At 44.9% G+C, this 13,283-nt stretch overlaps 1 protein-coding gene across 31 annotated transcripts in view; it reads right to left on the reverse strand.

Annotated features, from left to right (window-relative positions):
* Positions 1–13,283, reverse strand: part of RBFOX2 (RNA binding fox-1 homolog 2) — a 166,655-nt gene that overhangs the window by 81,582 nt on the left and 71,790 nt on the right. The window contains exon 1 of one of the 31 annotated variants that reach the window (XM_061445113.1): positions 9,982–10,123. The exons of 28 other annotated variants lie outside the window; for them this stretch is intronic. In XM_061445113.1, coding sequence (XP_061301097.1) covers positions 9,982–10,053 — 72 coding nt within the window. In that variant the 5' untranslated portion in view covers positions 10,054–10,123. Of the gene's footprint in view, positions 1–822; positions 827–3,999; positions 4,357–9,981; positions 10,124–13,283 lie in introns of those variants that run through there. 2 more of the 31 variants (XM_061445119.1, XM_061445126.1) reach the window with 2 other exon arrangements.

The following is a 13,283-nucleotide window of genomic DNA, read 5'->3' on the forward strand; positions in this document are numbered from 1 at the left end:
TCCCTCTCCCATTTATCTTCAGTAAGCATCTGGCCCTTAACACCTGAGCACGCCACGGTTGGCAGCGTTTGTTCTCCCGCCGACCCCGCAGAACACACCGATAGGCTGCTCCCCCATTTGGCAGAGGGGATCTGAGACGCACGAGTGATTTGTCCCAACATTGCACCCACGGAAACCCACAGACAGGGCCAAGCACAGGGCTGGCAATCCCTCACTTAGACAAGAGGGCTGTGCTGATGCTCCAGTGCTCGTGACACAGATAAAACCAGAGGGGCAACATGCCTGTGCTGATGCATCTCTTCTTGATACTTGGTACTCAAGAGACTCCTGGGGCTTTAGCATCAGAAAAGCCAAATTACAGTGCAGCGATACCTTGCATGAGCCTTGGGCAACATGGTCTAGTGTACAGAATCCCTGCCCATGGGAGGGGGTTGGAACTAGATGACCTTAAAGTCCTTTCCAACCCAAACCGTTCTATGATTCTATGTTTGTATGTGCTCTCCTTCCGATGAATATGCCCAGTTATAATTTCCACTGGTTTTGCTTGGTGGCCTTCTGCTACCACACTGCTCTCCAGGCAGCCCATGCTGACCCAGAGTGCTTTTCAGTTTCCCAATCTCACTCCCTGCCAACTGACGTCTGGCTCCCTCCCTCCCTCCCTTCCCCTTTCTCTCCTATATCAGGAGGCCGCCAGCAGGAGCACACAGCCCAGCCCAGCTGATACTCCTGTGGTGAGAAAGCCTAAAATGAAGGCATCAGCACACCCTTAACATCCCACCCTCTACAGGTTTATAGGCAATATTGCAAATAAAGGGAAAGTACTTGATTGTCTGGATTAGGTTTTTTTTCTCTCCTCCCCTATTACAAACCTGAGATTCTGGAGCACAATTCTGGGTCAAATGTAAATTCCATCTCAAAGCAGCAAAAAACCCACAGTAACCTCCTTAATACCTTTGCCATGGCAAAACACCAGGTTTCAGCAATGTGCATCTCATTCACCAGACCTCTGCAAATGACAGAATGGTTTGGACTGGAAAGGACCTTAAGATCATCTCTAGTTCCAACCCCCTGGACATGGGCAGGGATGCCTCGCACTAGACCATGTTGCCCAAGGCTCTGTCCAACCTGGCCTTGAACACTACAAGGGATGGAGCATTTACCACTTCTTTGGGCAGCCTGTTGCAGTGCCTCATCTTCCTCACAGTAAAGAACTTCTTCCTTGTATCTAACCTGAACTTCCCCTCTTTTAGTTTAAACCCATTCTCCGTTGTCCTGTTACTACAGTCCCTGATGAAGAGATGAAGAGTCCCTCTCCAGCATCCTTGTAGGCCCCCTTCACATATATGTCACTCAGGACAATCTCCTGACTCCACTTAAATTAACTACTGCTTTCACTCAGTCTCCTCTGTCCCACAGGGTATCAATTCTTGTCCCAGATCTAGGCTGTATCGCAGACCTTCACGACAGAGAAACAACATGCTACCATCATCCCACCACTGTTAACCAGGACAGCATAATTTCTAATCCACTTTGGCCTTCACATTAGGAACCTCTAGAAGTATTTGCCATGAAGAAGAATCTTATAAGGAAAAAGAGGTGCCCAGCCACATGCTGAACCTTCACTTGCACCACCCAGTTGGTACAACTGCTTTGCTCGTGTGCCAGCAGAGTGGGAATTCCCTTCAGTGTGATCTACTGCTGGTCTCTCTCTTTCATCTCCATTGTAGGCCAGAAAGCATCTCCTCCCCCATGCTTGGAATATATCCACCTTTTCTCCCATTTAGCGAAAGACAAGCCCCTATTTCCAATGAGGTCCTCAGGCAACAAGAAACACAGGTCTGCTGGAGCTCCGATTGCCGCAAAACTAGCCGAAATCAACATCTGATAGAGTTTCCAAAGCTTCAAGAATACCATGGAAAACATGACCAGACTTGAGAACACTTAATGCCTTTGTTGTCTTGGGCTCTACTGGAGCCCAAAGCAACACCTGATAATGAACAAGACTAACAAAATTAATTGGTGAATCTATGCAACTCACCCTTCCTCGCTGAGGGTTCAGATGTTGTCTCATGGCCAAGAGATATAAGTTTAAGTGGGCCTCCACTTGTCCTACATGCAAATCATGGAACCAGGGCCCAAATTAACCACCACCATTTGCCACCCTCTGTAAGGATAACCAAAGACTCAAACTGCGGAACATGTTGCTGAAAGCAACAGAGAAGCAGTAGAGCTGAAGGCTGGAAGCCTGAAGAAGGTACAGCTCAGAGCCATGAGATCATCCCTTCCTACTTACTGCATTTATTCAAAAAGCAGCACATTCAGAACGGCTCTAGATGCCAATGCTTACGAGTTCTCCTGACTTCTCGTGCATCACACGCACATATGCTTTGAAGCTTCATTACCATGCTGTCGAAGTAGCCTTCTGAAATAACTATGGGCACATTTAACTAGTCTGCAGTGCCAGGGCACAGCTTATCATCTCTATCATGCCAGGCAAAGCTCATTGCTCCCACCTGAGCACGTCTGCACCACTTTTATAGTCCCTTTTGTATTCACCCAACGTACATGATGGTTTTTGGTTAGCTCCTATAATTCAAATCCTAACTGAAAATAATAAACATCCTGGAGAAGGATGTTTATGCAGCAGGCGACAGGATGAGACCACTGAAATCACACTGGTGAGATCACAGATGAAGAACTAACCTCTAGTTTGACAAAGTGATCTTCATGTACCCAGTGTGCTAAGCTTTCAAATACTTGGGTTAGTTTAACACTCATAGGACTCATAGAAATGGAGATGAGGAGAGGAGGGACAGCAGAACACACCACAAGTACTCTGCTTTAGTGAGTTTCAGGATTTGTTTTCCTTTTTCTTTTGCTATGCCTGTAATTCCCCTTTGCTGCTAGGGTGGAAAGAAAGCACAGTCTTCGATTTTAACATCCCATTACCTGCATTTCTGTGCTGGCTCAAGTTTAGATGGAACAAACCTGCCAGCTGGATCAAGGCCAAGGGGAGGGAGAAAAAAGTTTCAAGTGCAAAGAACCAATTTATCAGGTACAAATCTTAACAACCGAAAGACACACTTCTGCTGGTGGATTCTATTCATGTGCGTAATAAAACCCCCAGTACAAGGTAACCTAACAAAACACTCTTTAATGACTATCTGATGTATCTCAGGGTAGTTAATCTTCAATCACTAGTCTATGTTTCACGTTTTCTGGATAAATTTGGTGCCTGTGAGGACAAGGAATGCTGACGCTGAATAGCCAAGGACTGTGCAGAGAACATCATCTTTCACTTGGCTCCAGAAGTATTTGAGCCTGACCCATGGCCTCTGGCTTTTCCAGGACTCCACACGCCGGGCCAGCAAATCTCACGTGTGCTCCAAATATAGCCCCCTCCCCAAGCAGAGGCTGCAATACAGGCTTTGCCCTGCCCCGAGCGCTACTCTCAAAACCACCCACATCCCTATCGCCCCACACATCCTTGCTGGCCCTCCAAAAGCAAAAAGGTGACAAGCAAGACTTTGTTGGAGGTCTTGTGGGTGGTTTCAGAAGAAGGAGAATAGGTGAGGAGCTGCTCTGATGGCTCACCATCCCCACGGGACAGACTGCAGTCACACGTACAAGTCACTTGCACCCGGACAACGCAGTAAGGCACGCAACAACACACTAGCTTTGCAGAACACGGCATTGTTGTCAGGTCAACCCTTTACAAACAAACAAAATTGAGAAAAAAGCCAAAAATGCAAATCCAGACACACACGTCTCAAATGACACAGACTTTGGAGTTAAAGCGTCAAATGGTACTGCTCACATATAGGAGCCTCAACACCCTCTGAGCATCTGGGCTGCCTCCAAGCCTCTGAGCTGCCAAGGCCTGGGAAGCACTAAGCCAAGGAGCCCAGCACGGAAGCAGTGTCCTTCTGGAGCTTACGTGCCCAAAGAACATAGAGAGCAAACACCAAGACTCTGTATCACCACTGTCCTTTTGCTTACCTGGACGACTGGGTATTGGTAATCCATACAATACACACCATACATAGCCAAAGATCCTCCAGCTAAAGGCCAAATGGACACAGGACTGGAAGCTTCAAACCCGAGTCTCCGTCTTTCAGCCTTGTGGGAAGGACTCTGGCAGCCCTGCGCAGTGCTTGGCTCGGGCCTCTGGGGCCACTCAGGTTGACACTAGCTCAGCTGAAAATAAAAAGGAGCTGCCTGGCTCAGCTCAGCCCCTCTCTTCTGGGATCCAGCGAGGCAGCGCTCAACCATAGGTGGCAGAGGCTCCTAAAATTAGAAATCCCCTACTGCAAATGACCCTGCAAGCCTCGCCTGAGGAGCGTCCTGCGACTCCCGGGCAGCAAACAGAGTGACTGCCGGGAAGAGGGGGACCCGGGATCCTCACAACCACTGCCGCCAGGGATGGGAGGAAGCAGGCAGCATTTAGGATCTGAAAAGAGCATATGTTCTGGGCTCTAGGTGCGTCAGAGGGAACACTCCCAATCCAGGACAGGGAAAAACATATGGGACTCCACTCCTCCCCCACCCCCATACCCTTCTTGCTGTCCTCGGCAGGGACAGGTGCTGGGATTAGCATAGTAAAACCCTTTGGTGCTGGGGAGGGAGGGAGAGGGGAGAGGCCACGCTGATATCTCGCACTGAAGGGATCTCTTTCACGAGGGTGTATGTGCCCGGATCGCTTAACAGCCATCCCTCCCTCCCTTTGCGCATGAGGCAGGCAGGGACAGCTGCTGGAACCGGGGCTGGTAGGGGGGAGCCGGGCCCCGGGATTGCCCCCACCACCCCGGCCTTGCACCGGCAGGTTGCCCCCTTCAGCTGTCCCAGCCAAACTGGGGGTGGATGAGGGATTAACTTTACCCCAAGGAACAGCAACCAATGGGGAGAAGGGGGCAAGGCTGGGCAGGGCCAGTTGTTGTGCCCGTTTTAGGAAGCCTGGCCTCCCCATTCCCAGGCAGGAATCCGCTCCCTGAGCGATGGGAACAGATGGGGAGCTACCCGGGCAGAGGCCTGCAGGCTCACCCCGCCGGCCCTGCGTGCTAGGCGTTCTACCAGACACCCGAGAGCCCGCTGATGGTTCTCAGAAGACACACTGTGGCCAGGGGGTGCCGGGGTCCCCACCTCCCATAGCAGATCGCATGAGGTTTCACCCATCACTAATACAACCCGCACCAGGCCCAAACCCAGGCTTCCAAACAGTTAACCAGCTTGGATGGGGCTTGGAGCAACCTGGTCTAGTGGAAGGTGTCCCTGCCCGTGGCAGGGGGTTGGAACTGGGTGAGCTTTAAGGTCCCTTTCAACACAAACCATTCTATTGATTAACAGCCCCAAACCGCAACAGATTCCCACCTTCCTCCAGTGATAAACCCTCTCCCATCCAATAATAAGGATGTTACAGTGATCAAACCCCAGAAGGACTACCCGAATCCCCATATATCTCCTATTTTAAATACACACAGTCAGGGCTTTTTCCATTTCTATCTTTAACCTTTCTGTAGTGCTGCTGTGCACCACTAAACAGCTACCTCAGCCTAGCCTTTGGTAGCTGCCTTTCTACCATTACTGATCATTTCCTGCCCCTCCAAAATGTTAAAACTTGAGATCTATTTTTTTCCTTAAAGAGGTTAAATACTTGGATCATTTTCTAGCACAATCTGCACGTGTGGCACTTTGTAACTGAGGTAAGGGGTGCCTAATCTGCAGCCCTCTGACCCAGCCAGGCTAGCAGGACAGCTCTTGGCTCGTCTGCTCCCACTGCCCTTTCTCTCTGAGATGCCTGGGGAAAGGACAGCTACGAGCTGGGTGAGTGGTTACAGCAGCTGCCACCCACTCTCATCATCTTTCCTAGGGCCACAGGGCTGCTGCTTCCTTACAAATGGAGCACGGCCAATCTGGGGACTATAAAGCATGACATTTCTGCATCCAAAAAAAGTTTCTATAGCCATTGTTTCTGTGTGAGGATTTTCAGAGAGAGAGAGAAATTAACTGCCCTTAAATGGGAAAGCAGCTATGCTTCTAGAGCTCTTCACTGGGGAAAAAGGATGAGGCTCCCACAAGGAACTTCCATCTTGTTCTCTTTGGTCAGCTTATTTTGCCCCAGACCCAAGCAGGCCTTTTGGAGCTTGTATTATGCCTCCTCCTCAACTTTAGAGGCTGTTTGGCCATCCCTCAGCACTCCCCCTGCAAGTCTGGCTTTGGGGCACAGAGAGTATCTGGTTTTCTCTGAACACCCAATACTTTCATTTTTCCCCTTCTTTCTGTAACTACATGTTCAAATAGGTGCCTGCCCTTTATTCTTTGGCATAGCTCATTACTAAGCAATCAGGCAATTTAGTACCTCCAGTAACATTTACTTATGAAAAGGCATTAATTTAAAAAAAAAAAAAAAAAGTCTTTTCCACAGCCTGTTTCAGATAGGCTGCCCTTCAGATACTGCCCCAAGTCTTAAAACCAAATCCCTAACTAAGTTAGAAAACCTTACATTTATTTCACAATCCCATTCTTGTCATTTCCAACCAGGCCTCAGGGGAATAAACATTTCCAAATCCTAGTGCAGATATCTTACCATCTATAAATAACCAACACATGGGCAAAACAAAACAAGGAGGGGGAGCCGGAAGCATCACCTAAGCTCCTCTGTGTTTTAACTACAGATCCAGGCAGAACAGCCATGCTTTAACATTTCTGATGCAAATTTAAGTATCCTGCCTTAACCAGTACTAAGATACTTGGGTGACACTTCAGTAACAAAGCATCACAGCTCATGTGTCCTACAGAAAATTAAGCAACAAAAACTAGTTTTAAACTTGTATGTGCTAAGATGGATAGAGCAGGGCTTCATTAACCGGTAATGAACTACTGACTTTTCTGCAAGGCTGGCCATTATGGCTGGTTTACTACTACACACCGAGTTGCAACAAATAGTAGTCAAATATAGGATGGCGCTGTGCTCCGTAATTTTATTTGGAGATAAAGGCCCAGCTACGTTACCATATAACCTGCTATGCACATGCATTTCCAGTAACACAAGTTAGGTAACTGTTATAAAATCATACCCTTGTTCCTGCAAATGCTTACTCATATGAATAAATTTAGAATTATAGAAATATTAAGACTGGAAAAGACCTCCTGACAGAATCAGATCAAATGCTATCATACGTCATCTAATCTTATTATAAATTTATCACACTCCATCTTAGAACTGGGGTTTGCAGCTACGTAACCCCAGCCAAAGGCTGCTCTAGAACTGCACTCCCCAGCAGCTGGGATCTGCATCTGTCTCCAGCTTAATGTTTCTGATATTCTTTCGCAGTTCTGTCCTCTGGCTTAACCACATTTTCTCTTTCTCTTATAATTAACCTTCCTCAAATATCCCTGCTTTACCCATCTAAACCAGCAGCTGTTCCAGTCTTTTGTCATAAAACCAGCTTTGAATTCCCAATCTCTAGAAGCCCTTTCCAGCACCTGATCTAGCCTGTGCTCATTTTTTTCTTCCCCCAAGACATTACCTAGAACAACACTCTTAGCTCCTAATTTGTTTCACAATTTCAGCACTAAACTGCCTCCTCTCTGGCCTCATCAGTACTTTCCTCTAAAGCACAACATCAGATGCTGTATGACCCATCTACAGCAAGACACATCATCCTATTAAGAAAAATGCATGTTTTCAAGTTAAGAAAATTGGTTATCTTAAAAACAGATAGGCTGGTATGGCACAACCCTGTTTTGATGGATTTTTGTTGCCCTTTATTGTATTTTTCATTCATATCCAAGCCTTTAATTAATATTTTTGTATCAGCATACCACTAAAGTTGGACCAACAGGTATGTATTTACTCAGGTCATCTCCCACCACCAACAGGGCTGTTACGCTTCCTGTTCTCCAACCATACGCTAGCACTCCTGATTTGATAGATTAAAACTTGTATCAGATGTGCAACTTTATGAACCACTTCTTTCACTTTCAGGAATAGGTATCACCCTTCCGCAGGCAACCCTGCTCCCCAGCCCAGCCTGCATGAAACTAGGGTCTTTGATGCTTCCAATGTGGTTGCTTCTACGGTAGGTTCATGCCTGTTACCCGTCCAGCCCTTGCTCCCATGGTCAACTCCACCTTCAACAACAACAAAGATCTGTTCAATTCTGTGATCACAACAAGAGTATCCTCATTAACTACCCTACCCCCAACACTAAGTGGCCCCAAATCTTCCCTTGTCTCTAACTGTATTTTGAGAAACTGTCACACATTTCCTTAGCAACATTTGCAAGGTTTAACTCAGCCTGATTTTTGGCAGTTCGCATTTTATCCCTACTGACTTTAAAGGCACAGCAATCTCTGCTGATAAATTATCTTTTGTAAGCTCTCTTTTTGCACCTAACAGCCTTTGTAAGGTGATTACGTGGGTTGGAACTAGATGATCTTTAAGGTCCCTTCCAACCCTAACTGTTCCATGAATCTATGATTATGCCTTCAGTTAGGCTGAAGTTTCTTCTTACAAGATTCTTCCCCCTCACATATATCTTCAAGAATTTGTACCCAAAGTACCTCTAATGAAAAAACGCAACAACAACAAAAACCCCTTCAAACCACACACTTCAACCTGCAAGTCTGAGTTTTCAATCCAGTTCACTGACTTCATCAAATATTTTGCTTCATGAACCAAAGCCTGTATCACAGGGAACACGTCCAAAGGTGGGGACATGAAGGCTTGTTTTCTGTGGTAGTCATAGCACCAATAATTCACTCACGGTCTCAACAAAAGGTGATGATGCTACAGTGACGACATCTTTTGACCCTATTATTATTAGCAGCATTTGTTCTCCAAGCCATATCTGAGAAATTAAAGTTTCTCATACTAACATTTGTATCTAATGGCACTGGGAACAGTATCATTTCAGAGCATGAAGTTTCTATCTGAATGCAAGCCTATGAGGGATTAGAGCAGACTCGCAGTACTCCCTCTGGGACCTCTTTTACCATTCTTCCCCACAGCAATTTTGACCAGAAACAGATCCTGCATTATCAGTATTACTCTTCATTTTTCTTTACAGTCTACTGCATACAACATAGCCTATCACCTTTTACATCTACCCTATCTGAACAACACATAATCTTGAATGCATGTTAAAGCCATAATTACTATTCTTGCCGATTGATATTATCCCTATAATACCCAGTTTCATGTTCTGCACCAGTAGCTCTGGTTCCTCTACTTGTTATTTCTAATGCCAGGAGCCTGAAAAAAAACCTGACATGTTTGTGAGTTTATTGATCACACAGCTCGCACAACTAAGAACATCGCCTGTCTAGTTACTACTGAATTTTAGTATCCTTTTTATAACATCCAACTTTATTGTTTCCCATCTCTACCTACATTGGTTTTTCTGGAGATACTGTTTTACATGCTACTGTAGCAGCATTTACCTCATCTTCCTCTTTCTGTCTACTAAGCAAAGCACGGAGATTACACAAGTTTTTCCCAATGTTCTCAAACCCAGAATTTCACTTCACATGCACTGCTCTCTTTGATGTCTGCGGATTGAGGAGCTTTTTAGGAAAATGCAAGACCGCAGCCCTGGGCTTTGCTTTGCCTATTGCTTTCTTCATCCTGCTTATAGCAAACATGCTAAGTCCCAATTACAAGTACAGCTATAAGAACATATTCTAGCCATAGTGTCACTATGCTTGAAGTGCAGCCGTGGTAGTTCTAGGCATTTTCCATGTATACATATATTTATTTTTAATTGCTAAAAGCTGTGGTACTGTGGGAACACAGCAGTACAGCATGGAGTCTGAGATATTTCCATGCTGCACAGTCATTACACCACATGGATCTCTACTAAGGAAATTACACCAACAGTTTCATTTTATAAACTGAATTTATAAAATCTTTAGTATAATTCTCTGTTCTCCAGACAAATTAATCCAAGCCGTATCTAGTTACTCCCACTAAAGAGCTCTTACCTCTGCTGATTCTAACTCTTCATCGCTAGAAGCCTGGCTGATGCTCTTCCTCTCACCCACCAAAAATGGCATCTTTAACAATTAGCCAATCACTACATCTGCTAAACTGGGTCATCAGGGATCTGATGAGCAGCTTACAATATGTCTCTGCTTTTTAAAGACTGATGTAAATGTAGGAAACACGCCAGCAAGCAAGGATGCATTTTCTGGCTGGGTATGTACTGATTTCCATAGCAGCTAAACAGATCAAGCAGCTCAGCCAGCTCATACCGGTGTTAAGACAAACAGCACACAATACCAAGATTATATCTTTAGAGCTGAAAGAGAGCCTCATTTTGCAGCAAAGCATGTCCCATACGTCCTGAGCACGAAGGCGGCTTTCACTCACTCCAGGTGAGTATTTATACCAGGAAGTCATCATTCCTCCAGAGGGCTACATTTTCTAGGCTGTATTGCTTGATTGGATTGAAGAGGTGTAGTGTTTTTCAAAGAGAAGCATGATTTTTTTCTTCTCAGTTTTAATATAATCATCGACTAGGAAAATTACATATGGTCTAGTTGTTATTTTGACACTGGAATCATTAGAGATTCAAGTGGGAAGGACATAAATATAGGCAGAGCATGCACAGGAAAGCTCAATAGCAAGGAGCAAGCAGAAGCAAAGATGATGACAAACAGGTGATTGCTTAAATTGGTTTTCCTCACGTTTCAGAAACCTGGCAGTTTTACACAAGTGTCCTGATCTCAAGAGCAAGAAAATCTGGTGGTGGATCAGCTGCTACACAGGAGAGCAAATAACTCAGCACTAAGCCAGTGCGTTCTTTGCAAGTGAAGCATCCAAAGCATGCAAATGTTGAAGATCAGGAACAAGATGCATTAAGCAGAAATGGAACCAGCAGTTCTGGGGGGGTGTGGAGTAGCAGCAGAAGCAAATGAGAGCATGTTGGATTAGCATAATAAGGACATCACAGGAAAGAATTTGAATGCGTTAGTAAAGCCATAGGAGCCACTGCTTGCCTGAACCTAGTCTGATTAGTTAGTGCAACTGATTCCTCGTGTTCATTAGGATTAATGTTACTAGAACACATTAGCACAAATGAAATTACCAAAAATACACTTCGAATCCAAGGAAACTAAAATCCTTCTGGCAAATGGCCTAAGAAGCCTAAAGCTAGAGAAAGCAGCAAATACCAGGTTAAATGTAACAGAGATGATAGCCCCAACACGCTGCTTCTGCCAAGGAAATGCCTCAGGAACAAGCTCAGTCATTACACATTCCAGTTTTCATGGATGAAATTCACAATTTGAAGAAAATTTAAGAGAGAAAAATATCAAAGACAGTATTTAATAAAATGGAAGCTCTGAAATAGTTCCTGCTCATGTCCTTTCCCCTCACAGTGCTGGAGATCTCCCTTTTCAATCTTCTTATGCAACACATTCGCCATTCACAAGGCAATTTACTTAAAGCAATGGAATTTGTTTGCATCTGCCCCTACCACTGTAAACACTTCCCAAGCAAGCTCTGTAGTCCTGAAACGAATCTAAAGCGGCTTAACACCTAGGCACCATGCACACTTTAAACTGTGGACATAAGATACCTGCATCCTGTTACCACCCTTAGCTCTTCACTGCATCACCTACACGTAGCTATTAAATATTAATGGTTCATCTAGACTGGAAAACTAGCACAGTTTTAAAACACAACTACAAATGCACAGCATAAAAGGACAGGTCAGAATTAAAAATTATTCTTTCTTAGGTACCACTTATTTCTGAAGCCTCAACAAACTCTGCTTCGGAAAACAGAGGCAGAGCAGATACCATGTTGGTCTGCTAAAGCAGTATATTGCAAGACCTTTTATTGGTGACAACTGACTTTTGGCTCGTTGAACCTTCTTACAGCCATCCAGAAGAATGGTAGCATTAGCAAACCCCAGAAACCTACAGACCGAAAAAGGAGTCATGAAATCACAAGCCTGGACCTTCCTCAACTAGAAACCAAGATCTCTGAGCACCTGATCTATGCATCCATGGCTGTCAAGAGAAACAAAGACTCTTGGTGAAATTGCAGGAGAGTAAAGACTCTTGATCCTGAAGTTAGACCTGTGTAGGCAGAGCCTTCCTGCAGTTGGAAGCACAGAACCTGCCCACACAACTTCAGCTGCCGGATAAGGACCTGGAGTCAATTCAGGTAAAATTCAAGATTGCCCAGAGTCTGTCGCTGAAAAGGAAGGAAGTGTAAGGCAGCAATGAACACTCACCCGAAGTTTGACAAATCCTCTGTCAAAGGACCATGCTTCCAGAACCAAGGTTTTATGCACGATGCTAGCTAACAAGCTGGCTCACAGGAAGGCAGCTTCAACAGAACAATAACTCACAAAAATATATTAGCAATTAAGTTACAAAATAAAGCTGGCAACAGTCTGAATATACCAGCAGCATATAGAAGACACAGCTCCAACTTCCATTTCTGCTCCAACCCATCTCTTTACATGCATGAAAACAGGTTTTGATTATGCTATCTTGAGGAAACTCCAGCACACCTGAGCATAATATGTGACAGGTCCAAAAGGAGCTTCTAAAAGCAGCCAGGCTCTGTCACCTTAGTTACTACCAGAGGCACAGCATAAAGGAGGAAAAGAAAGTATACAGAGACTTTCCAGCAAAAAAAAACCTGGGCCTCCTTTCAAGAAGAAGTATAAGTGCTTGGCACAGCTTCAGGAAGAAAATAAGTGTACTTTTGGGCTAAGCCATTTGGCAAAGGTGATCGCAGCACGGCTTTCTTTTGGGACCACTTGTATATGCACTGATCTTGGTAATGGTACCTGTCCATCAAAGTGCTTTTTGTTGCTCCTTGAAAAACAGAAAGGTGTGCAGATGCAGAATTTCAACATCAAAGAAGAGACGGAGTTTTCTCTTGGTACTTTAGACATTAGATGACAGCCACGCTGCCTTTCTATGTTACTTTGGGGGCAATGGAGAAAGGGGAAAGAAAGAGTAGAGTGGAGGCAGTTTTCCTTTGCTACTGAGGCTATTTGTTAGCTCCAGAATCTCAGCCAGATAAAAGCTTTACCCATTTTGCCTCTCATACTCCCACTTCGTTCTTCACTTCACAAGCAGCAGCAGTTCAATTAGCTGATCCTAAAGGGGATGGCGGGGAGATCTGAAAAAGGAAGACTTGACTCTTCTGTGAAATATGGCAACTTAAGCCTAAGCATTTCTCCCAATCTATGCTAAGCCTACAGAAATTAAGGTTAATTCCTTAATTAAAGAACTGTCTTCCTAAGAATAAGTATTATTAA

This window comes from Pezoporus flaviventris, unplaced genomic scaffold (assembly GCF_033815535.1).
Source record: "Pezoporus flaviventris isolate CSIRO_AGI_PZ_B2104156 unplaced genomic scaffold, CSIRO_AGI_Pfla_v1 ptg000002l, whole genome shotgun sequence".
NCBI classification, from domain to species: Eukaryota; Metazoa; Chordata; class Aves; order Psittaciformes; family Psittacidae; genus Pezoporus; species Pezoporus flaviventris.